This window comes from Theropithecus gelada, chromosome 16 (assembly GCF_003255815.1).
Source record: "Theropithecus gelada isolate Dixy chromosome 16, Tgel_1.0, whole genome shotgun sequence".
NCBI classification, from domain to species: domain Eukaryota; kingdom Metazoa; phylum Chordata; class Mammalia; order Primates; family Cercopithecidae; genus Theropithecus; species Theropithecus gelada.
This window is the reverse complement of record NC_037684.1, coordinates 41,746,999-41,771,934: the sequence shown is the minus strand read 5'-3', so window position 1 is coordinate 41,771,934 and position 24,936 is coordinate 41,746,999. Positions and strand designations below refer to the sequence as shown.

At 47.2% G+C, this 24,936-nt stretch overlaps 1 protein-coding gene across 8 annotated transcripts in view; it reads right to left on the bottom strand.

Annotated features, from left to right (window-relative positions):
- The window catches only part of ARSG (arylsulfatase G), a 175,725-nt gene that overhangs the window by 121,744 nt on the left and 29,045 nt on the right, over window positions 1-24,936 (bottom strand). For 4 of the 8 annotated variants that reach the window (XM_025361654.1, XM_025361657.1, XM_025361652.1 and 1 more), the window contains exons 1-2: window positions 24,771-24,848; window positions 8,630-9,394 (exon numbers count right to left, since the gene is read on the bottom strand). In XM_025361654.1, the coding sequence (XP_025217439.1) occupies window positions 8,630-8,847 (218 nt within the window). In that variant the 5' untranslated portion in view covers window positions 8,848-9,394; window positions 24,771-24,848. Of the gene's footprint in view, window positions 1-8,629; window positions 9,395-24,051; window positions 24,270-24,686; window positions 24,849-24,936 lie in introns of those variants that run through there. The other 4 variants (XM_025361653.1, XM_025361651.1, XM_025361650.1 and 1 more) reach the window with 3 other exon arrangements.

Genomic DNA, 24,936 nt, shown 5'->3' with positions numbered 1-24,936 from the left:
CCAACAGCATAGCCCAGCTCAGATCTGCAAAGGACATTGGCAAAATGACATCCCACAAGGTCAAGGGCAAAATAGGTTGGCTGCTTAACCTACTGACATGTGCAAGGGGACCTGGGCCTTGCGGTGCATACACGAGCAATCTCTCAACACTGGGGAGCCCCGAACAACAACGCCCTCTGATAAAGCAATGTCTGCTAATTTGCGGTAGCTTTGGGTTTTTCACATACAAATAAAAAAAAAAAGTTCATCATTATTTTTCATGTGGCCAGTCTCTAAGCTAGCAAACCCACAAACGAGATAATCTATCCACACATGGCAGAGAGCTGATTATAATAGTAAAAATGCTTCATGTCTCTCGGCCTCAGTTTCTCCCTAAGGGATATGGTGACATGAATGCTCTTTGACCTGGGCTACTCTAAATAGGCTTAAGCCTGTGGGATTTTAGGCCATCATCCCTATTTTATCTCCATGTAGATGGCGTTTAGAAGTCTGAAAAGGGATACCAAAATACGAAGGCAGTCAAAGATTCTGCTTTTCTTCCCCCAAAGATTCCTTTTTTCCTTTAACAAATAATGACATCATAATTGTGGTATGGATGGTGCTCTTTCTGTGCACAAAATGGGCAAATCACATCTCCTGTAGCCAGGCTAAGAACAAACAAAAAACGAATAGCGTGTGCTGGCCACAAACGAAAAGGGAAATGTTACTGAGACCTTTCGGTGTTGACTTGGGGATTTGGCCTAGGAATGAGAAGAAACAAGCAGATTCTAAGTCCTACAGCTCAGCCTGGGGAAGGGTGAGAGTCTGGGAATAGACCGAGCCAGGTGCTTTTGGAACAGAAGCTGAGAAAACAGGCCTCACCCTGCAGCCAGAGGACGGCAGGATGAACGGGGAGCAGGGCCGGTGTCATAGGGAATCATTAAGTGCTAGCACCCATCAAGCACCAATACATGCCAAGGACCCTTTTGCTGCCTTATATGACCTTATTTCCTCCTCACAATAGTCCTGTAATGTAGGTGCTATTATTTTCCCATTGCAGAGATGAGCAAACTAAGGCCCAGCAAGGTTTAGTAACTAGCCCAGCGTCCCAAAGCTAGCATGTAACAGACCCAGGCAGTCTAGTTCCAGCTCTCATGCTCGGGTTAGCCCATGTGTGCACACCTAGAAGTTTAGATCCAGGAGTCCAAGTACGTGAACAATTATTGTTTGAGCACCTACCATGTGCCAGGCATTGTTTTAGCCACTGAAGACATAAATAAGACAGATAAGGAGGCTCCTATAAGGAAGTGATATTCCAGTGGGAGAGACAGGCAATACAGAAGTAAACAAAGAAGATCATTTGAACAGTGATACAGGTCATGACACAGAACAGGAGAATGGGTAGGAGATGTGCATGGGGAAGGAAGGCAATGTTGGAGAGAGTGGTCAGGAAAGGCCTCTCTGAGGAGATGGTATTTGAGTGGAGGCCAGAAGGATGAGAAGGGATCAGCAGCTTGAAGCCTAAGAAGAGAGCTTGCCAATAAGGGGTAACAGCCAGTGCAAAGCCCCTGAGGCAGGGAAAAGCATATGCTCAAGGAACAGAAACAAGTGCAATGTGAGGAACATGAGGAGAGGGTTGGAGATGAAGCGGGAGTGGGCGGGATAAGATCACAGGTGCCTGAAACTGCAGCCATCACACATCCCCAGCTGGGTGAGCCTCCGGAACGATGGTTACATCAACCATTTTGATGACTGACATCTAAATCCCATTTCTGGCCGGGTGCAGTGGCTCACGCCTGTAATCCCAGCACTTTGGGAGGCTGAGGCGGGTGGGTCACCTGAGGTCAAGTTCAAGACCAGCCTAGCCAACATGGTGAAATGCTGTCTCTGCTAAAAATACAAAAATTAGCCAGGTATGGTGGCACACACTTGTAGTCCCAGCTACTCGAGAGGCTAAGGCAGGAGAATCACTTGAACCCAGGAGGCAGAGGTTGCAATGAGCCAAGATCGCATCACTGTACTCCAGCCTAGGCAACAGAGCAAGACTTCGTCTCAAAATAAATAAATACATACTTACATAAATACATAAATAAATAAAATACAATCCCATTTCTCAGGTTGCCTCTTATGCTTGGACAGCACAAAAATCCTTCATTAGCACCAAAGGGAGAAAAAAATGATGAGATTCCAATCTTTTTTTTTTTTTTTTTTTTTTTTTTTTTGAGACAGGGTTTCACTCTGTCACCCAGGCTGGAGTGCAGCGACGCGATCATAGCTCACTGTGGCCTCAACCTCCTGGGCTCAAGCGATCCTTCCAACTCAGCCTCCAGAGTAGGTAGGACCATGCCCAGCTAATTTATTGATTTTTTTGTAGAGATGAAGTCTTGCTATATGGCCCAGGCTGCTCTCAAACTCCTGAGCTCAAGCAATCCTTCCACCTCCATCTCCCAAAGTACTGGTATTACAGGTGTGAATCACCACGCCTGGCCTCCTCCTCTTTGACAGCCCTATGGCAAAGCTGGCCAAATCTTGATGGATTCTCTTTGATAATTCCCCAATTCTGCCCAGTCCTGAAAGAATAAGGTTCTAGAATGAGGAAATCTGAGTTTAAATGCTGGCTTGGCCACTCACCAACTCTGGGCATGTTATTTAACCTCAATTTCCTCATCTGAGGTATAAGAGAAAAAGCAGGGTGGTACCAAGAATTAACCAGGGTAATGCCTAGAGCCTGGCACCTTGCAAGAGCTTGGTAAGGGTGATTGTTGCAGCTGTTGTGTTGATTGAAATAAAGGTGTTGGTCCCGGCGCACAGCCAGCATAGGGATTACCAGGAATTTGTCACTGGAACTCCACCTCATCCTTCTAAGTTTTGTCATTGGACCTTTTATCACGCAGATTAGCCAATTCACTCTGACATTACATATGGACATTTCTAGTAACAATAACAAAAATAGCATAGAACCCTATCCATTGTATGCTAGGCTCTATGCTAACTGCTTACATAGATTACTTAATTTTTTTTTTTTTTAATGAGACACTCTGTAGCCCAGGCTAGAGTACAATGGCATGATTATAGCTCACTGCAGCCTCGAACTCCTGGCATCTTTTTTTTTTTTGAGATGGAGTCTTGCTCTGTTGCTCAGGCTGGAGTACAATGGCGTGATGTCGGCTCACTGCAACCTCTGCCTCCTGGGTTCAAGTGATTCTCCTGCCTCAGTCTCCTGAGTAGCCGAGATTACAGGCATGTGCCACCATGCCCGGCTAATTTTGTATTTTTAATAGAGTTGGGGTTTCTCCATGTTGGTCAGGCTGGTCTCGAATTCCCAACCTCAGGTGATCTGCCCACCTCGGCCTCCCAAAGTGCTGGGATTACAGGCATGAGCCACTGTGCCCAGCCCGGATTACTTAATTTAACCCTCACAACATCCTGTGAGGTAGGGGTGCTACCATTGTCCCCACTTACAGAAGAGGAAAACAAAACTCCAAGGGACAATGCAGCTTGCCCAGCTCACAGCTCACAAATAGGAAGTGGCAGAGCTGGAATCTGAGCTCAAACTGTCTGGCTCCTGCCCTCTTAAGCATGACATTTAGTCTTCAATACAACAGATACTGACTGACCACCTACTACATTACAGACTGCATTAGAAGCGGAGGAAAAAGAGATATGTAGGCCAGGCACGGTGGCTCATGCTTGTCATCCCAGCACTTTGGGAGGCCAAGGAGGGTGGATCCCTTGAAGTCAGGAGTTCGAGACCAGTTTGGCCAACATGGCAAAACTCTGTCTCTACTAAAAGCACAAAAACCAGCTGGGCGTGGTGGCAGGTGCCTGTAATCCCAGCTGCTCAGGAGGCTGAGGCAAGAGAATCACTTGAACCCAGGAGGCAGAGGTTGCAGTGAGCCAAGATTGCACCACTGCACTCCATCCTGAGTGACAGAGTGAAACTGTGTCTCAAAAAAAAAAAAAAAAGATAAGTAATATGGCTAATTGCACCAGACTGCCAGACTGAATAGTGTTCCCCTCAATTTCATATCAATCCAGAACCTGTGATGTGACCTTATTTGGAAATAGAGTCTTTGCAGATGTCATCAAGTTAAGATGAGGTCATACTGGAGTACGGTGGGCCTTCAATCCAATGACTGGTATTTTTATTAGAGGAGGGGAGTCTGGCCACTGACATGAAACAACACCACGTAACAGCAGAGGCAGAGATAGGAGTCCTCAAGCCCAGAACGCCAAGGATTCCAGCAGGCACCAGAATCCAGGAGAGAGGCAAAGAATGGATTCTCTGTCAGAGCCTTCAGTCGTAACCTTGATTCTGGACTTCTGGCTTCCCAAACTGTCAAAGGGCAAAGTAATGCTTTTTTGTTTTTGTTTTTTTGAGATGGAGTCTCGCTCTGTCACCCAGGCTGGAGTGCAGTGGCGCCATCTCGGCTCACTGCAAGCTCCGCCTCCTGGGTTCATGCCATTCTCCTGCCTCAGCCTCCCGAGTAGCTGGAACTACACGCGTGTACCAATACGCCCAGATAATTTCTGGATTTTTCGTAGAGATGGGGTTTCACCTTGTTAGCCAGGATGGTCTCGATCTCCTCACCTCATGATCTGCCCGCCTCGGCCTCCCAAAGTGCTGGGATTACAGGTGTGAGCCACCACACCCGGCCAGGACAAAGTAATGTTTTAAGCTGTCCAGTTTGGAGTAATTTGTTCCAGCAGTCCTAGAAAATTCATTTATTCACAAACGACAAGGAGCCAATAGACCTGGGCATGGTGGCTTGAGCGTGCAGTCCCGGCTAGTCACCCCAGACCCTGTTGGGCATAAGAGTTTGTGTCTGAAAGTCACAGTTCCCCACTGGCCGTGAGTAGGCAGAGGGAGAAACCAGTGATGAATCAGTTCGTGGCCTCACAGGAAGCCAGGCTTTCCTGTCAACAAAGAAGAATGAAAAGCCGTCGACCTCAGGCCAGAGGGCTATCCACCTGGCCACTGTCACGAGGCTCAGATGGAAAGAAACACTTTCATAAGGGGGTGGGGAGAAGGAGAGCCTGACGAACCACATTTGGCATCTGACCCCTGAGTCGCCCTTTCTGCTCAGAATGAGAGTGTGACGGTAGAGACAGCACATGAGAAAAAAAAAATGTGTGAGCTTCGAAAATCTCAGCTTAAATAATGGAACTAGTATTTCCTCACTAACCCGCTAGACACTGAAAGCAGAAGTTCCTAAGCATTTGGCAACCCAGGCCCTTTTGAGAATCTGGTAAATGCTAATGGATGGATGAACTCTCTCCCCAGAAAAATATTCCTATATGCAAAATTTGGGGTGACATTCCAGGGCATCTTGAGCTCCTAGAGCCCATTTATTGACAAACAAATATTAATTGTCCACTACGTAGCAGGTACTGTGCTACATGCTAGGAATATAAGCGGGAAAGAATAGATGAGGCATTTTTCTTCCTGAAGTCCAGAGCTAGGAGGGAGGTGTGTAAGGAGGGAGGCTGCCATAACAAATTACCACAAGCTATGCGGCTTAAAACAACAGTACAGGCCAGACATGGTGGCTCAGACCCGTAATCCCAACACTTTGGGAGGCCAAGGCGAGTGGATCACTTGAGGTCAGGGGTTCGAGACTAGCCTGGCCAACATGGTGAAACCCCATCTCTACAAAAATACAAAAATGAGCCAGGCATGGTGGCAGATGCCTGTAATCCCAGCTACTCGGGAGGCTGAGGCTAGAGAATCAGTTGAACCTGGGAGGTGGAGGTTACAGTGAGCCAAGATCGTACCATTGCACTCCAACCTGAGCAACAGAGCTAGACTCTGTCTTAAAAAAAAAAAAAAAATACAGTATAGGAGGCTAAAAGTCTGAAATGAAGATGTCAGCTGGGCTGGTACCTTCTGGAGGCTCTGAGGGAGAATCTGTTCCGTGTCTGTCTCCTGGTTCTGGTGGTTGCCGGCGGTCACTGGTGTTCCTGGCTTGTAGAGGCACGCCTCCAATCTCTGCCTCCATCTTCACATCACCATCTCTCTGTGTGTCTCTGTGTCTTCTCCTCTTCTTATAAGGAAATGTCACTGGATTTAAGACCCACCCTAAATCGATTCTGAGATCATCGAGAGCCTTAACTCATAACATTTGCAAAGACCCTATTTCCAAATAAGGTCACATTCTGAGGCTCTGGATGGACATGAATTTAGGGAGCATGCTATTCAACCCAACGTAGTGGTCAGATGATTGAACAGCCACCATGGAAAGCAGCGAGGACCATCACAGAACACCCGAGGCATCCACGAACGCTTTCCTGAGGCCCTCGTGTACAACTGAGACCTACGTAGTGACTAGAAACTGACTAAACAGAGGAAGTGGAGAGTGCACCAGGATGAACCCATCACACAGATGAGGGGAGGGCTCACCCAAAGACCACTCAAGAGAGAGGGGGCGGTGAAGAAACCAGTTTGGGGTTTTGTTGGTTTTCTTTGCTTGTTTTGAGGCAGAGTCTCACTCTGTTGCCCAGACTGGAGTGCAGCAGTGCAGTCTCAGCTCACTGCAACCTCCACCTCCCAGGTTCAAGCGATTCTCCCGTGTGCCACCACATCCGGTTAATTTTTGTATTTTCAGTAGAGATGGGGTTTCACCATGTTGGCCAGGCTGGTCTTGAACTCCTGTCCTCCAGTGATGTGCCCACCTTGGCCTCCCAAAGTGTTGGGATTACAGGCGTGAGCCACCGCACCCAGCCAAACACCAGTGGTATGGGGTTTGAGTTTTATCCTTCGGGCTAAAAATGTCTTTGAAGGACTGGAAGAAGAAGAGTGTTTTTACAAAGTTCACCTTGATGGAGGTGAGGAAGAACTGGAGTGGGTGAGAACAGATGCAGAAACCGCCACCCACCAAGGGCGCGTATCTCAGGAAAAGCATCAAGCTCTAGGATGCAAGTGGCCAAAATTCTGTGGAGATGCCCTATGCGTCATCCTAAGTGGTGAGCTGAAATGATTCCCCCCGAACCACACGGAGGAGTTTCGCCCAATGCAGACAGGATCCGAGCTGGACAATCAGACCAACGTTAGCCCAAGAAGAAAATCCTGAAGCCTGAAAGCTCTAACGCCTGTTCTCCATCTAAGTGGGAAAAGGAGCTGGGTGTTTTAACAAAAACTGCAATAGCTGTTTCCTAAACACTTCGACGCATCAGATGCATAGGCTCCTCTTTTGTGGTCCCTTAGAATTCAGTGTGCCTTAAACATAAGCCATGCCTCTCATAAATAAGTGAGTCACGTCTCCCACGCCTCACACACTCTCCGCTGCTCTTCAAAGGCCATCTCCTCCCTTGAAACCCCAGGTTGGATTCCACACCCTCGCCTCTGTTCTCCAAAACCTCTGGATGTTGGGGCTGGGTGCGGTGGCTCATGCCGGTAATCCTAGCATTTTGGGAGGCCAAGGTGGGCAGATCACCTGAGGTTAGGAGTTCGAGACCAGACTAACTAACATGGAGAAATCCCATCTCTACTAAAAATACAAAATTAGCTGGGCGTGGTGGCATGCACCTGTGATCCCAGCTACTTGGGAGGCTGAGGCAGGAGAATCGCTTGAACCCAGGAGGTGGAGGTTGTGGTGAGCCGAGACTGTGCCACTGCACTCCAGCCTGGGCAACAAGAGTGAAACTCCGTCTCAACAACAACAACAACAAAAAATCTGGATGTGGGCTCAGAAGCAATCTGCTTATAATTCTTACTTCCCTTATTTCCCTTTCTTTAATTTTTTTTTTTTTTTTTTTTTTGAGACAGTCTTGCTCTTGTTGCCCAAGCTGGAGTACAGTGGTGCGATCTCAGCTCACTGCAACCTCCCCCTCCTGGGTTCAAGTGATTCTCCTGCCTCAGCCTCCCGAGTAGCTGGGATCACAGGTGCCTGCCACCATGCCCAGCTAATTTTTGTATTTTTAGTAGAGACGGAGTTTCACTATATTGGCCAGGCTAGTCTCCAACTCTTGACCTCAGGAGATTCGCCCACCTTGGCCTCCCAAAGTGCTGGGATTACAGGCGTGAGCCACTGCGCCTGGCCTATTTACTTATTTTTTAAGAGACAGAGTCTCACTCTGTCACCCACACTGGAGTGCAGTGGCATGATCATAGCTCACTGCAGCCTTGAACTCCTGGGATCCAGTGATCCTCCCACTTCAGCCTCCCAAGTAGCTAGGATCACAGGAGTGTGCCACCACCGCTGGCTAACTTGCTTTTATTTTTTGTAGGAGTGGGATCTCGCCAGGTTACCCAAGCTGGTCCCAAAATCATGGGCTCAGGTGAACCTCCTGCCTGAGCCTCCCCAAGCATTGGGATTACAGCCATGAGCCACTGCATCCAGCCGCTTACTTTCCTTTTAACCTGTCTCCTCTACCAGACAATGAATAACTTGAGGGCAAAAATGTTTTATCTTGTTCACCTCTGTATTCCTAGCGCCTAACACATAATAAATGTTATTAGATAGATGGATGGGTGCTAGATGGTGGGATTTCTTCAGATGCTACGCTAGCTTCAAACCAAATTAATTGACAGATTAATTAAATCAGCATGGGTCCATCAATGACTCTTTAAGTGCTTTGCACGGCCCCTTCCCCTCTCAAGAACGGGAGTAAGACATCCAAAGACAGGTTGGCCTGGCATCTCAAGACTCACCTCATTCCCTCCGAAGCCATCTTATCAAGGTTGGCAGTGTCCTTTGTTTCTGCCCAGTTTGCTCCCAGGTCACCCCACCCCATGTCATCGGCCAAAATAATCACAAAGTTTGGCTTCTGGCCTCTTGTTTTCCCACTGATGCAAAAATCCACAAGAGGATAAAGAAATCCTGAGAAACTCACTCCCGCCAACAAAACCTTTAGAAAAAGCCAGCCCATGGTGGTTAAGGCAGGATTCCGATTGTCTGGAGCGACGGCAGCCACCACTAGAGACTTTTCTGACAGCTTCCTTTCTGCTGACTTTCAAAGCAGGAAGTCTCTGGGGAGCAGAGGTGGCGTATGCAAGAAGATGCTGGTGGCAGCGGTGATGGCGGTGATAACGGCTATAGGAGTGTTGGGGGCGACAGAAATGAGGCCCCCATCTGGAATCCTAATTCAAAAGAATCAGGAAATGTGCCATCCCTAATTTGGCTTGATCTTCTATGGTCAGTGTTTCCTCACTGCAGCTCGGTAAAATGACTGGTTGTGTTCAATAATTAGACATCAATGTCAATAACTGCTCTTTGGCCACTAAGAAAGTGACCCTTCTGTATTGAGGGCTGTAGAGCCACAGCACAGGCCTTACATCTGTCTGGGACTCCATCTGGTGACTACAGGATGAGTTCTCGCATCTGCAGAACACCTGGATGTTCTAGAAGCCACAGTCAGCCCCGAATAAGTTTCTGAGTTCCAGATGGTTGAGGGCTTCATGTTTCTGTAAGGTTTCCTGAAAGAACAAAAATTGACAAGAAAACAGAGTTAAAACTGCCAGTGCAGCTGTGTTTTACTCAGTAGCTTAGGAAATAATCACTTTTCCATGCCAACAGATGTTTTTATTCAGATATTTAACTGATTCATCTGTTTCTCCACCTGAAAAATAGTGATGATAATAATACTCGCAATGGACCTGTAGTGACAGGGTTGGAAGTAACATTAGAGATGATCTCTGCCAGCCCACTCACTGTATAGATGAGGATATTGAGGCCCAGTGTTCTGGGTGGGACCAGGACCAGCCCCCAATGCTGCTAAATCCCAATGTGCCACTGAGAATTCTAGAAGGAGAGGTGAGACCCTTATTACCAAGACATGGTTATTTGTAACAGTCATGCTATAACCTAATGTTTCTACATTAAAAAAAAAAAAAAAAATTGGAGATAGGGTCTTGCTACGTTGCCTAGGTCAGTCTTGAACTCCTGGCTCCAGTGATCCTCTTGCCTCAACCTCCCACATAGCTGGGATTATAGGCATGTGCCACCATGCCCAGCTAAAATTCTTTTTTTTTGAGACTGAGTCTCACTCTATCACCCAGGCTGCAGTGCAATGGCACAATCTTGGCTCACTGAAACCTCTGCCTCCCGGGTTCAAGAAATTCTCGCCGGTAGTGGTGGTTCACACCTGTAATCCCAGCACTTTGGGAGGCCAAGGTGGGTGGCTCACCTGAGGTTGGGAGTTTGAGACCAGTCTGATCAACATGGAGAAACCCCAGCTCTACTAAAAATATAAAATGAGCTGGGTGTGGCGGCGCATGCCTGTAATCCCAGCTACTTGGGAGGCTGAGGCATGAGAATCGCTTGAACCCAGGAGGTGGAGACTGTGGTGAGCCAAGGTCGCACCACTGAACTCCAGCCTGGGCAACAAGAACAAAACTCCATCTCAAAAAAAACAAAAAAAAGAAAAAAGAAATTCTCATGCCTCAGCCTCCCAGTAGCTGGGATTACAGGTGCACACCAACACATCCCGGCACATTTTTGTATTTTTGGTAGAGATGGGGTTTCATCATGTTGGCCAGGCTGGTCTCAAACTCCTGACCACAAGGGATCTGCCCGCCTTGGCCTCCTTAAGTGCTGGGATGACAGGCGTGAGCCACCACACCCAGGCCCAGCTAAAATTCTTAACAGAAGTTAATCTGGGGGAAAAGGAAATGGTTTTAAAAAGTTAATAATAGAATCTAGGTAGAGGATATATGGGTGCTTACTATAGAACTCTTTTAATTTTGCTGTATGTTTGTAATTTTCATAATAAAATGTCAGAAAAAATTTCATAATTTTTTTTTCATGGAAATGTGTCCCTTTGCATCCTACCCATGTAATTTTAATAAGAAAATCTAAAGACATGTTCAGCCAGTGGTGCGCCCTACACGTGGAGGTACATACGAATCTGCTGTGGATTTTGTGTTTATTAAACCACAGATTCAGTAGGTAACGCTGGGCCTGGGATCTGTATTTCTAACAAGCCCATGTGAGGCCTGTACTGCTCGTCTTTGGATCACACTTTAAGTAGCATAGGTGCTGGAAAACAAAAACATCATGAGTCTAGTGCAAGAAGAAAAAAGAAACTGCTTACTCTAACTAATGACTCAACTTCAGTGGACAAACAAAAGCAACAAATCAGACTGAGTTTTGAAAGACGGGAATTGAAGGTTATACTTTAAGCTAGAGATTGCAAATGGAGCCAAGGATAAAACTAGATTAGCTCTAGTTCACTTAAAAGCCCTAAATTTGCAAGTTTATTTTATTTATGTACTTATTTATTTTTAAAGAGACAGATACCAGCTCACCGCAGTCTCAAACTCCTGGGTTCAAACGATCCTCCTGCCTCAGCCTCCCGGGTAGCTAGAACTACAAGTGTATGCCACCAAGCCCAGCTAATTTTTTTTTTATTTTTTGTACAGATTGGGTCTCACTACATTGCCCAGGCCAGTCTGGAACTCCTGGGCTCAAGTGATCCTCCCACCTCAGCCTCTCAAAGTGCTGGGATTACATGCATAAGCCACCACATCCAGTCAATTAGGAAGTTTAATAAGGAGAAACAGAGTTGAAATTGTGGACCAAATAAAAATTTCAGTTGGCTGGGCATGGTGGCTCATTCCTGTAATCCCAATACTTTGGGAGGCCGAGGCAGAAGGATTACTTGAGGCCAGGGGTTCAAGATTAGCCTGGCCAACATAGTGAGACCTTATCTCTATATTTTTTAATCTAAAATTAACAACAACAACAACAAAGTTTCAGTTGAACACCCAATGTATGGAGCAGATTAAAGGAGAACCAATGTGTAAAAAAGATGGGCCTGGGATTATGACAGACACTTTTTCCAGTTGTACCTCCTCGCCACCCAACCCAATTGATCAATCCACGTGGATGGGGGTGGTTAGAGGTATGTAAATTCTGGAAGACCTGGATAAAAACCAAAAGAATGGGCAAATACACACTTAATCAAAATAAAAGGAAATCCAAGTACACAGTCATGTCATCTGGAGGCCAATGAATCAATTGTTCAGAAACGCAAATTCTTTTGTTTCCCAAAAGGAGATGTATTATCTCAAACTCAATTAGACTCAACTGGTATTTGTTGATCTTGAGACTCCAAAGATGTCTCCCTTTGTAGGAGAAAGAGCCTTAGCACAAGGAGAGTAGTTAACAAATGCCTGTGGTCCTACTGCTTGATTCCAAGATTATTCTACTGGCTTCTGACCATGTGCAACAGACACAGGAGACTTTTCCTCTTAAAGTTTCTTAGCTTGGAACACTAGAGCAGCCTCATGCCTGGTCAATAATCCATTTCAGAATGGATCCAATATAGAAGACTTCAGGGAAAAAAAATTCACTTAAGAAAGAAGCTAAAATTAAGGTAAGAATATAAATAAACAGATTGTGTTTCTTCAGTGTTCCATGATGAAACATTCCATTGAGGATTTTCAAAGAGAATCGTTACTTAAAATTTTCATAGAATGGAAATAAGCAAATCTAGCCAGCACACCATTGCATTATTCTTCACACCCACACCTCCAGGGAGACATTTAATCCTTTCCCCATTTTTGTTTTAACTAAATGGAAAAGGCAGACCAGATACTCAAAGAATGGATGCCCAGGTACAGACTTTGATTAAGATCTAAGCTCAAACTTAGAGCTCAAGTGTGATAAAGAAAATGGGGCTGGGCGCGGAGGCTCATGCCTGTAATCCCAGCACTTTGGGAGGCCAAGGCAGGCGGATCACCTGAGGTCAGGAGTTCAAGACCAGCCTGGCCAACATGGTGAAGCCCTATCTCTACTAAAAATACAAAAAAATTAGCTGGGCATAGTGGCGTGCACCTGTAGTCCCAGCTACTTGGGAGGCTGAGGCAGGGGAATCACTTGAACCTGGGAAGCAGGGGTTGCAATGAGCTGAGACTGCACCACTGCACTCCAGCCTGGGCAACGGAGTGAGATTCCATCTCAAAAAAAAAACAAAACAAAAATATAAGGAAAATGGTCCCATAGCCAGACTCAGTGGCTCATGCCTGTAATTCCAGCACTTTGGGAGGCAAGGTGGGAAGACTGCTTGAGACTGAGAGTTGGAGACCAGCCTGGGCAAGATGGCAAGACCCGATCTCTACAAAACAATTAAAAAATTAGCCAGGCATGGTGGTGTACGTCTACAATCCCAGCTACTCAGGAAACGGAGGTGGAAGGACCACTGGAGCCCAGGAGTTCAAGGCTGTAGTGAGCTATGATGGTGCCATTGTACTCCAGCCTGGGCAACAGAGCAAGATCCTGTCTCTGAAAGCAATACCTCCAAACATACAGCTATATAAGCCAAGCATTTGATTGCATCTAGCCCTTAGAACAAATGAAGAAAAGAAAATGGCCTTGCTTGCTGCCCTCAGATCTTATCTGATGTTATTTTGCCAGCTTTTTCTTTCTCCATCACTCTCAGAAAGGAAAGTAGACACAGGGAAGGAGCATTCCTGGCTATAAAGAAAGGCAGAGTCTTTGGCAAATACAGTGTCCACCCCTCCTTCCACTGGGGCAGAAGGTACTCGGCCACATCAGTCAACAAATCCCACAACGAAGGCCCATCTGCTCCATCAGAGCACAACTGACTGTGAAAGATCCTTGCTGAGGACAAGCATGAACAATTTCCCACATCTCATGCTCCCCAAGCAGGAGTAGAGTGAACTTTAGTTGACAATCAGCTTTACCCGTGATTCCTGTTCTTCTCCACGACTCCCATTTTAAAGTAGGGCTGCTAAGTGTGCTCAAGTTTGACCTCCCTCAGTTTCCAATCTTGCTTAGGGGTAAAGGTACTGATAAACAGCCAAATGACCCACAGGCAGGCTGTGGGCCAGAAGCACTGAGAAGCAAATGGAATACAGCAACCTGAAGATCCGCTGAGCAGTGTCTGAAAACACAGAGCTGAAGTCCTTGGGCTTCCTGAGCCACTCACTTCATCACCTGACCCTCATTTCCCATGGGCCTCCCTGTGGCCAAGCATCCTCCTAGAGAACCTTGAAAACAGCTGAAATAACAAGAATGTCGGGCAGACCTTTCTGGCAGAGGGTTCTGTTGGTTTTCCAGAGACAAAAGCATCTGATGAGCTGAGGCCAAAAAAGACAAAAGAGCAGTGGGGGAGCGGGTCTCTGGGATGTGAAGTCCTGTTGTTTTACTCCCCAAAATCAGAACATGGTCTGTGTGCTGGCTGGGGGCCAGGAGCCATCAGGGGCTGTCAGAAGGGGCCATCGTTGGGCATCAGCTGTTCATGTGTTGTCTGAAGCAACTCCCCAATGTATTCTGTCATTTGTCCACCAAATTTGTACTGACTGACAGGTTTTAAACCAGGCACGGTGCATACAGCCATGAATGAAACAGACAAAAATCCCTGCCCTCACACCACTTACTTTTTTGAGAGTGAGGGGAGAAATGAAATCAATAAAATGTAAATAGCACGGAGGACATCAAAGAAGGAGCTCAGGCGTGGGATGAAGGCTGCAAAGTTAAAGGGGGTGGTCTGGGACAATCTCATCAAGAAAGTGCACTTTGGATAAGGATCTGTATGAGGTCAGGGAGGAAGCTACGCAGCCATCAGGAAGCCATGCAGGAAAGGTAGAGAAACTGGGAAAGGCTGAGGTCTGGCACAAGCAAGGAGCGGCAAATAAGCCACTGCAGAAGCAATGGAGAGACGAAGGGCAGGGATTAGAGTCAGAGGAAAGAAAGGCTTTTGCTGCGAGAGATGGGAAGCCAGAGGGATTGAGCAAGAGCAGCAGGCTCTGGCTTATATTGTAACAGAATCCCTGCCCTGGTGAGAATACACAAATGCCCTACAGGGCGGCAGATGAAACAAGCAGCTGAGTTAGGAGTCCCTTGCATGGGTCCAGGTGAGTTCAGGTGAGAGACAGTGCTAAAGCGAGACAAGCAAAATGCCTAGGGCACAAAACGTCAGGAGGTGGCCCTTCTGCTCAGGTGGCCACCCTGTACTCACACTACCTGGGCAGTGAGCACTTCCTTACATGTTGCCTCACCCTAGTCCATCCAGGTGAAAAGGAAAACACAGTTCCCACAATAGCCAGGACAAAGGTTTATTTATTATCTATACATAATAAACATTCTCGTGTCCCAGTCTTTTGCCCATAGACCCCAACATGTAATTTTGAGGCTGGCCCAACTTGGAAAGACTGCTTTCTTAGAGTGTGGGGACTAAGGGATAGTAGTCTAAGCTCAACAGAGGATGCAAAAGACATCTCTGAATGCCTCTATCCAGGCTGGGAGAGCAATTTCACTTAGGTAATTAAAATGCTTTTTTTTTAAAAAAAAAAAAAAAAAAAAAGCTTGGAGACCTCACGCCAGACACTGTTTGGGACAATATCATCTCTGTGAACCCAACGATGCCAGGAAACCCATCCACAGGGGGCATATGATATCCTCCCTAGTTTTAGGCTCAAACCACCTGTTGAGACTGTCACAGAAGAAAGCCATATTGCAGGAGCCAATTTGAGAGAGCCCAGGTGGTATCACGCCATGCATCTAAACACCCAGTAGCCCTGAGGAAATTATATCTGTGTCCTGGCTCACAGATCAGAGAGAGGACATGGACCTCTGGATAACATCTTTTCTGTAAAAGTCTATCCTCCACTTGAGAAGGAAAATCCTGAAGGGTGTGATCAAGAAGAAAGCTCCAGGAAAATTGTCTGAAATTAGCTCCCTGGAAGCCTGTTTGCCACATTTTTAAGAACTTGTCACAAAACTGTATTTACTTATCACTTATTACACATTTTATTATGGAACTTGTCAAACACACCAAAATTGAGAAACTCACATTTACTTCCCCAACATCTCAATTCAACAATTATCAACATATGGTCAGGCTGGCCCTCTCCTTCAATTTCCTTTTGCCTCCCTCTCCACATATGCTGGATTATTTTGAAGTAAGCCCCAGGCCAGGGGTGGTGGGCCACACGTGTAATCCCAGTGCTTTGGGAGGCTGAGGCAGGAAGATCACCTGAGGCCAAGAGTTAGAGGCCAGCCTGGGCAATACAGCAAGACCCCATCTCTCTAGAACAACAACAACAACAACAAACTAGCTGGGTATGGTGGCATGTGCTGTAGTCCCAGCTGCTAGGGAGGCTGAAGTGGGAAGATGGCTGGAGCTGAGGAGTTCGAGGCTGCAAGTGAGCCATGATCATGTCATTGCACTCCAGCCTGGCCAACAGAGCAAGACCCTGTCTCTTAAAAAATAAAAAGCAATCCCAGACATAATATAATTGTATCCAAAAGTATTTTGGTACGAGTCTCTAAAAGTTAATTCTTACTATATAACTACAATTCCGTAACACTCTCCTTTTAAAAATTAACAATGGATAGTATCATCAAAAACTCAATCAGAGTTCAAATGTCCTCCATTGTCTTATCAGTATCTTTTTTTTAACAGTTAGTTTGTTCTAATCAGTATCCAGACAAGGTTCACAATACACTGCACTTGGTTCACGTGTCTCTTTTCTTTTCATTTATGGCTCCCCTCCTCCTTTCTCTGCATAGATTTGTAAATAAGTTATGTTGTTTGCCCTGTAACATTTCTCAAATTTTGGATTTAGCTGATTGTATCCTCTATTGAAATGTTCCCTGGACCCCTGTTTTCCCTGTAAACTGGCTTGTAGATCTAGGATGAGATCCGATCCAGGTTCGATTTTTTTTTTTTGGCAGGCCCACCTCATGCATCGTATCTTTCCCCTTGTCACGTTCAGCCTGATCGGTGGTTTACATGTCAAAGTTCCATTTTTTCAGCTAGGCGCAGTGGCTCATGCCTGTAATCCCAGCACTTTGGGAGGCCAAGGCAGGTGGATCACCTGAGGTCAGGAGTTTGAGACCAGCCTGGTCAACATGGTGAAACCCCATCTCTACTAAAAATATAAAAATTAGCCAGGCATGGTAGTGGGTGCCTGTAATCCCAGCTACTTGGGAGGCTGAGGCAGGAGAATTGCTTGAACCCAGGAGACGGAGGTTGCAGTGAGCCAACACAGTGCCACTGCACTCCAGCCTGGGCAACAGAGTGAAACTCTGTCTCAAAAAAAAACAAGTTCAATTTTTTCCCTTTGTCATTTTTGCATGAGAGTAGGAAACTTTCTCTTTTTTTTTTTTTTTTTGAGATGGAGTCTTGCTCTGTCACCCAGGCTGGAGTGCAGTGGCCGGATCTCAGCTCACTGCAAGCTCCGCCTCCCGGGTTTACGCCATTCTCCTGCCTCAGCCTCCCGAGTAGCTGGGACTACAGGTGCCCACCACCTCGCCCGGCTAGTTTTTTGTATTTTTAGTAGAGACGGGGTTTCACCGTGTTAGCCAGGATGGTCTCGATCTCCTGACCTCGTGATCCGCCCGTCCCGGCCTCCCAAAGTGCTAGGATTACAGGCTTGAGCCACCGCGCCTGGCCGGAAACTTTCTCTTAAGAAAAACAGTGCTTTGTACTATCTTTTCTATTTCTGTAGATTTACCCTTGCCCTGGATCCATTCCACTTCCATATAATGAAATATGTTACTCTGTTATAAACTAAAAGTTTGTGTGCCCCCAAAATTTGTATGTTGAAGCCCTAACTCTCAGTGTGATGATATTTGAAGATAGGCCTTTGTAGGGTGATAAAGCTTAGATGAAGTCATGAGGTGATGGGATTAGTGCCCTTACAAGAAGAAACATCAGAGAACTTGTTCGCTCATTCTCTCTGCCATGTGAGGACACAGCAAGAAGGTGGCTGTCTGCAGGCCAGGAAGAGAGCCCTCACCAGGAACTAAATTGGCCAGCAGCTTAATCTTTGACTTTCCAGCCTCCAAAGCTGTAAACAATAAATTTCTGTTGTTTGGGCTGTATTTTTGTAAATTTCTCTTGTTAGTCTACAGTATTTTTCTTTCTTTCTTTCTTTTTTTTTTTTGAGACAGAATCCCGCTCTATCACCCAGGCTGGAGAGCAGTGGAGCAATCTCAGCTCACTGCAACCTCCACCTCCTAGGTTCAAGAGATTCTCGTGCCTCAGCCTCCCAAATAGCTGGGACCACAGATACATACCACCATGCCCAGCGAATTTTTATATTTTTAGTAGAGACAGGGTTTCACCAGACTGGTCTTAAACGTCTAACCTCAAGTGATCCGCCCATCTCACCATCCCAAAGTGTGGGGATTACAGGCATGGGGCAACAAGCCCAGCCTAGTCCATGGTATTTTGTTATGACATCCTGAGTACCCCAAGACAGATTCCCACTAAAGTTTTACCTGGGAATCTCTGAAGCCAAGGCTCAGGTAGGGGCAGAAGTAGAGGTAAGACCCAAACTTAGAAAAAAAACCCACTCAATTTAGTGAAGCAGTTACTTAGCAAATTTGCCTTTTGGGGAATTGACTTTTGAGATGTGTTGTCTTATTTCCAGAATAGTATGTATCCAGGATTCAGCAGTGATTTGCTAGCTGTGTGACCGTGGATATGTTACAGAATCTCTTTGTGTCTCAGTTTTCTCCCTTACCTGAAAAATGCAGTTTTAGCCTGGAATTAGATATCAGAAAAAAAAAAAAAAAAAAGAGTCACAGTAAACTTTCTCAACCCCAAACACAATGTGAGAATGAAATAATCCTACCCAAGTTCTCAGTAAGTGCTAAGAAATATTGGCTACTGTTAGTCCATCTCTTGATTGTTTTGAGGATAAAGGGATAATAAATACGAGAACACACTGAAAATGTGCTGTGCCAGCCAAAGCATTACTAACATTAAAATAAAACATAATGGCCGGGCACAGCGGCTCACGCCTGTAATTCCAACACTCTGGGATGCCGAGACAGGAGGATCACCTGACCCCAGGAGCTCCAGACCAACCTGGGCAACATAGCAAGACCCCGTCTCTATTAGAAAAAAAATTTTTACTCCCTGCAGCTACTGGCTGAATCTACCAGAACTGTTTGTTAGCAAGCTCTGATGCTGGTTTCTGAACCTAGAGAAGGTAGAAGCTACAAACACACCACCATAGTCTCAAACAAGGCAAAGAGGAAATAAAGAGTGATTTCAGTTTGCATTTTCAACGTTCCAAACTATGGTTCCGTGTTACACAATCCCATGACTATCTGTGCCATCTTGGCTAAACCTGAGCCAGGTCCCTTCAGCTAAGCAGACTCTAATAATAGCTGGCATCCTTGGAGTATGCTGCCTTCCAGCAAATCTGGTTTTGGACAATTTAACAATATGAGGTCAAGACGTAGGGTGCATGTGAGGGGAATCTCCCCTTTGTTGATGTTACTTGAAAATGGAAGTTACATTTCCATATCAGAAACATTTCAAAAGAACTCTTTGTCCATGATGCTTGGCTAGCTAGGTGCTCAAGCAAGAAAGATCCACAACTCCGGGGTGGAAACTATGTAAAGGCAGGGGCATTCTGTATAGTTTATGCACTGCATAATACCGGCAACTGGTCCAGAAGGTATTCAGTCAATATTTGCTGGATGAATGCATGTAACATGAACATCGACAGCCCAGCCGGCTCTGCCCCACCCTACCAGCTTCATCTCATCATTCTCCTAAACTTAGATGACTTTTCTAAGTTCTTTCTCGGAAGACATTCACTTGTAATTCTCACTTGTAAAATTGCACTTGTTGAAATGCTGTTTTAGGTAACAATCACATGTGTCCTGTCTTCTGAACTAAACTATAAACACTATGAGAGAAGGAACCACATCCTCTGAGGTGTGGTTTTGTGGCCTGGGAGACAACAGTATTTGTCAGTGCTCATGAGTGGGCTATGGATGAGCAGAGGCTACTTGGATGGATGGATGAACGACGGGCGTGGGAGGGAAGGATGGAGGGATGGATGTTGCCTGGACCCAGTCCTGCTGTGTATCCCTAAAAAGCTCACCTAACTCCACAGCCCCCCACTGATCACAGCAAGGCGGGACCCCTCCTCAGCATTTGCCCACAACACAATCCTGCAGCATCCTTCTAGTTTCTTCGCATCATCCCCTAGCCATCTGGAAACTCATGGAGGCACTGGTCCTAAAGGGTTAAAATAGAAGCTTAACATTGCCTATTGTTCCTGGGAATCTAGAAGCACAGGACAGGAGGTACCTGTTTAGACAAGATAGGGAAAGTCAGCATCTCCCTTTAGGCAAGAAATATAGCAGGAGAGCAGGTTTTTATTCCTTGGGCCTTGAGGAACAGGGCAGGTGGGGCAACTTCAACAACTATCCGAAGAAAGCGTGACTCTATCCGGGCAAAATTCACTTGTCCCATATGCAGCCCTTCCCAATATTGCCAATGAGATTCCACGACCCCCACGACCCACAGCTGTGTCATACAGTTTACTGTGACATGCATTCACTCCTAAATGCAACGTGATTTAAATACTTTTGTTCTGAGATTTTGAGTTGGTCGGTTGGTTAGAGATAGCGTCTTATTCTGTTGCCCAGGCTGGAGTACAGTGGTGTGACAGCACCACCACACCCAGCTAATTTTTTTAAAAGATATTTTTTAGGCCAGCGCAGCAGTTCATGCCTATAATCCCAGCACTGTGGGAGGCCAAGGCGGGTGGATCACCTGAGGCCAGGAGTTCGAGACCAGCCTGGCCAATATGGTGAAACCCTGTCTACTAAAAGTACAAAAATTAGCCAGGCATGGTGGTGCACACCTGTAGTCCCAGCTACTTGGGAGGCTGAGGCAGGAGAATCGCTTGAACCTGGGAGGCAGAGGTTGCAGTAAGCCAAGATCACGCCTCTGCACTCCAGCCTGGGCAACAGAGGAAGACTCTATCTCAAAAAAAAAAAAAAAAAATTGTTTTAGATATGGTGTCTTGCCATATTGCCCAGGCTGGTCTCAATCTGCCTTCAAGCAATCCTCCTGCCTTCATGCCAAAAGCACTAGGATTATCACACTCAGCCTGGGTTTGTTTTTTAGGACTTTTGCAACAGCCTTGAGATAATTTATAGAAGCCTCCTGGAGGCTGTGTTCTCTATTTTTTTTTTTTTTAATTTTTAAGCAGTAATAGATGACAAAACTACAGGAGCAGTCAACTATGAAGACTGAGAAGCCTAGGAATGAAATTCAGTACTGATCAAGTAAAAGTTACTCCAGAGTTAATGCCAGACACCAGCAATACATCGAAATCAATCATCGCCCGCCCCTACACACACGAGTGGGAAGATGACCTCACTGTCCCCAAATACAGAATGGCCTCACCTACCTCCTACCTTCCTCTCATGCTGTTCACCTCTCCCCTGGCTCAGTACCCCCTGCCAGTCCTCCCAAGGTCCTCTCTGCCAGTTGAAGACTTCCCTGATCACCATCCTCCTCAATCCCCCAGGAATCACAGGTTGAAAGAGTCGCAGCCAAGAGTTAGGGACCACGAGCCAATACCAGTGCTAAGCCCCTTGCACATGTTAATTCAGTTAACTTAGCAAGCGTACTAAGCCTTGCACACAACTCGGTAATATTATTATTATCATCGTCATCACTATCTGTGCCTCAGAACCCCTTGGCAAATCTTTAAATTCCCCCAGAAGTGTGTGTTTCCCAGTTTGAAGGGCCCTGCCTTCCTACAAACTGTGAAATTTGTGGGGGGGGGGGGAACCACAAATCACAAAATAAACCTAGCAGAACTACCTGGACCATCAGTTCACTGTTGCTACATGGCGGAGTGTGTGAAGTTCCTGGCCAACTGGAGAAGCAGATATTAAAGTTGTAAAGCAAGAAATTGCTTCAGTGGCATACAAGTCACTCGCCCAGAACACAGGCCCTTGGGTGGGAGCATGGTGGGAGGAACAGAGACTGGAAGAGGAAGAATGGAAGGGTGGTTGAGCCATCGAAGCCTCATGGAAGCCCCCTTCACACACTCTCCCTCTGTGATGGCTGCCCTGAAGAATCAGCCCCCAAAAGCAGGCTTGAGGGACCCTCTTCCCAGAGCTCCAGACCAGATTCCTTTCAGTCTACTTACCCAAGTTGAAGTTCTCACAGGCTGGTAAATGCAGTGAGCTTATTTGCAAGCCAGGGTCATATCTGCCTAGCAACCCAACACGAAGACTTGAAGGACTATAAACGTGGACAGAGAACAGGCAGGCCAACTTTACACAAAGGAATCTGTTCTCATGCAAATGACCCTGCAAGAGGGCTAGAAGAGGGAGCCTTGGGGACAGCTCTGGAGAGCCAATATTTTCCCCCAAGAAGATGTTGGGGGACTTCTTAAGGGCATCATGATGGCCTTGCCCACTGTAAAGGAAAGCCAAGAAGGGGCTCTGCCTGCCACTTGAGATCAGGCAGACACAACGGGAGAGGCTACCAGGGGAGCTGAGCCCGTCACTTGATTTCCTGATTTTTCTGGTCCTGTACTCCAGACTCCAAAGGTTCTTTTGTTCTTATTTAGAACTAAACAGAGTTAGTTTTGTTTGGGGGCGAGGGGGTGTTGATTAGCATGGCAATGCAGTGCTTTCTCTGGAGAAGTTAAAAAAGCAGGGGTTTTTACGCTTGGTCTCACTAGGATTGAGGGAACAAGGTGAAGCCAGCCTCTAACTAGGGTGGGCAAAAGTCATGTTGCGTGACTTTTTTGTGACTAGCAAGGCTGTGCTTAGGTGGGGTTTCCAGCCACCTCTCCATTATTCAAACACAGATGGCAAATGTCATCTTTGGATGAGCTCTAGTTGTAAAAAGCGCTAGTGTGTATCTATAAACATGGTGTAACCTTAGGTCAATCCCTCCAGTGCTCAGTGCCTCAGCTTTCCCCAACTGTAAAATGGGAATAATGAGTGTCAACTACAGAAGGTTACTGATGGGGTTAAAATTGAATTACATGTATGGTACTTAATACAATGTTGAGGACAAAGTAAACATTTAAAAAGATTAATATTAATAAAATAGAAGAATAGTAATATATTACTAGTAAGAAAAATCTATTATTATTATTATTATTAGAATCATGCTCCCCAAAAGCCAGGTTTCACTTGCTCAAACATTCAGATGTGATTTTTCCAATCATTCATTCACTCCTGAGGCTTTAGGCATAATTTGTATAATTTTTTATATCAAGAGACTGAAGTACGGAGACTATGTGACTTGCTTCGAGTCACTCAGGTATATAATGGCAGGCTGCAACTTTAGGTTCCTAAGACACACAGAATATGCTGTCATATTACACACGACATTTCCATACATACAGTAACAGGTCCTAAATATTAAAGTGTAAGATCCTAAATATCAAAGATTATCTTACAGGCAGCACTGTATTAGCATGAAGTGTTCAAATCAGTTTCTAAATATCATTATATGTGGATCCTTTGAAGAACAACTCAGAAAAGGCTCTCACAGGGAGTGTGTTGGAGTCAGCAATTAATTGGCCTTGGTAAAGCATAAATCATAACAGCATCAAGAGCTAATGGGTACTGAGGCCTTACCAAATGCCAGTCACTGCGATCCGCACTTTACAAGTACCATAAATTAAACCCTCCAATTCTGGGAATACCACCTCCATTCCCATTTTACAGATCTGGAGAAATTAACGCTCTACGAGGTTAAATTACGTCTACAAGGTTGCAAAGCTACACAGCGGCCCCCTGGTTGTACAGGACTGGCCATACAGGGCACCCTGTACCAACGAATCTTCTCCCCACTTACACAACCAGAACTTGTCAACAGCAAAGGATGGCATTTAACTCAGGAGAGCCTATCCCAAAATGGTGAGAGAAATCAGCGAGCAAGGAAGGCTTTTATTAAAATTCAGATCGCCGACTCCTCCCGGTGGCGACCCTCCGTGCACGCACTCCCAAACTAGGCTCTCTTGAGTTTCTGACATCAGAACCACATTCTCCGAACCCCAATGAAGGCAGCAGCCGGCGCCAAAGTCTGCAGAGGAATGCAAATAACATGGCCTTCGCTTGCGAGCAGTTTCCAAATTTGCCCTCGGGATGTGAGGTAGAGACCGACAAGCTAAGTTTGCGCCCCCGCAGGCTCTGAAATGTCTAGGAACTGACACATGCTTTGTCCCCATGAGGAGCTCGTAACTGGGGTTTCGCGTGCATCAACCGCTTAGTTCACAGTGACCTTGGGGTCGGGGACTACGGGATGAGGGGCACAGACTGTCTAAACCTTCAGGTCCCCTACAGAGGGCTCCCCGCGGGTATGGGAGCCATGCACCTGTGCCGACGCCGCCTCTGCCTGGAGGGTGCGCGCGCGCCCTGGGCCGGGGATGCTGACTCAGCCCGGCGGCTCACATTCCTTTCGCGCAACGCGGATGCTGTTGCTGCTACTGCTACTGCTGCTGCTGCTGCTGCTGCCGGTGCAGCAAAGTGGGGGAAGCAAGGCACCCGCAGCGGCCGGGCCGCTCGCTCCCCGGGGCCCACTGCGGCACTCCCTCCCCACCGCCGGAAGGGGAACTGTGGGGGTGCGCGAGTTGACGAAACTGAGGGAAGTGGGCGCTGCAGGAGGAACTCAGGCGCCGCGCGCGCAGCTCACACCCAAACTGGAAGGAACCTGTTCTGCCCGGGGCGGGCGCGGAGCCGCCGCAGCCGCGAGCGCCGCGCGGAATCAGCCCCGGCGCGCGCGTTCCCCCTCCCCGCTAAATCCCTAAATGCTCAGGGTGCTGGCGGGACTGGGCGGTGGGCGCGCCGGGAAGGCGCCTGGGGGTGGGGACGGGGACCCCCGCGCGCGCGCCTGGCCGAGGTGCTCCGAGACAGGGTGCAGGCGCCCCCACCACCCCTGCACACTCGCGCTCCCACTAGCGTTGCAGCAAAGCTCCGGGGTCTGGGCGGGTCACGCGCGCAGAGGCGCGCCTGGGTTGGGAGATCGGGGCGTTGTGCCAAGGACCCCGGAGGCGCTGGTGGGGGCGGCCCGGCCCCGGACCGCGACGCGGTTACCTTCCGTGACCCCCAGCCCAGGAGGCAGGCGGGCGGGCGCGCGCCCGGCGCGGCCCAGGTCCACGTGGGCCGGCGCGCGCGCGCCAGGCAGGCCCCCTCCTTGGCTGCGCTCGGCGCTCGCAGCACATGGTCGGCGGCGGCGCGCCCCCGAGGCCGGCGGAGACCG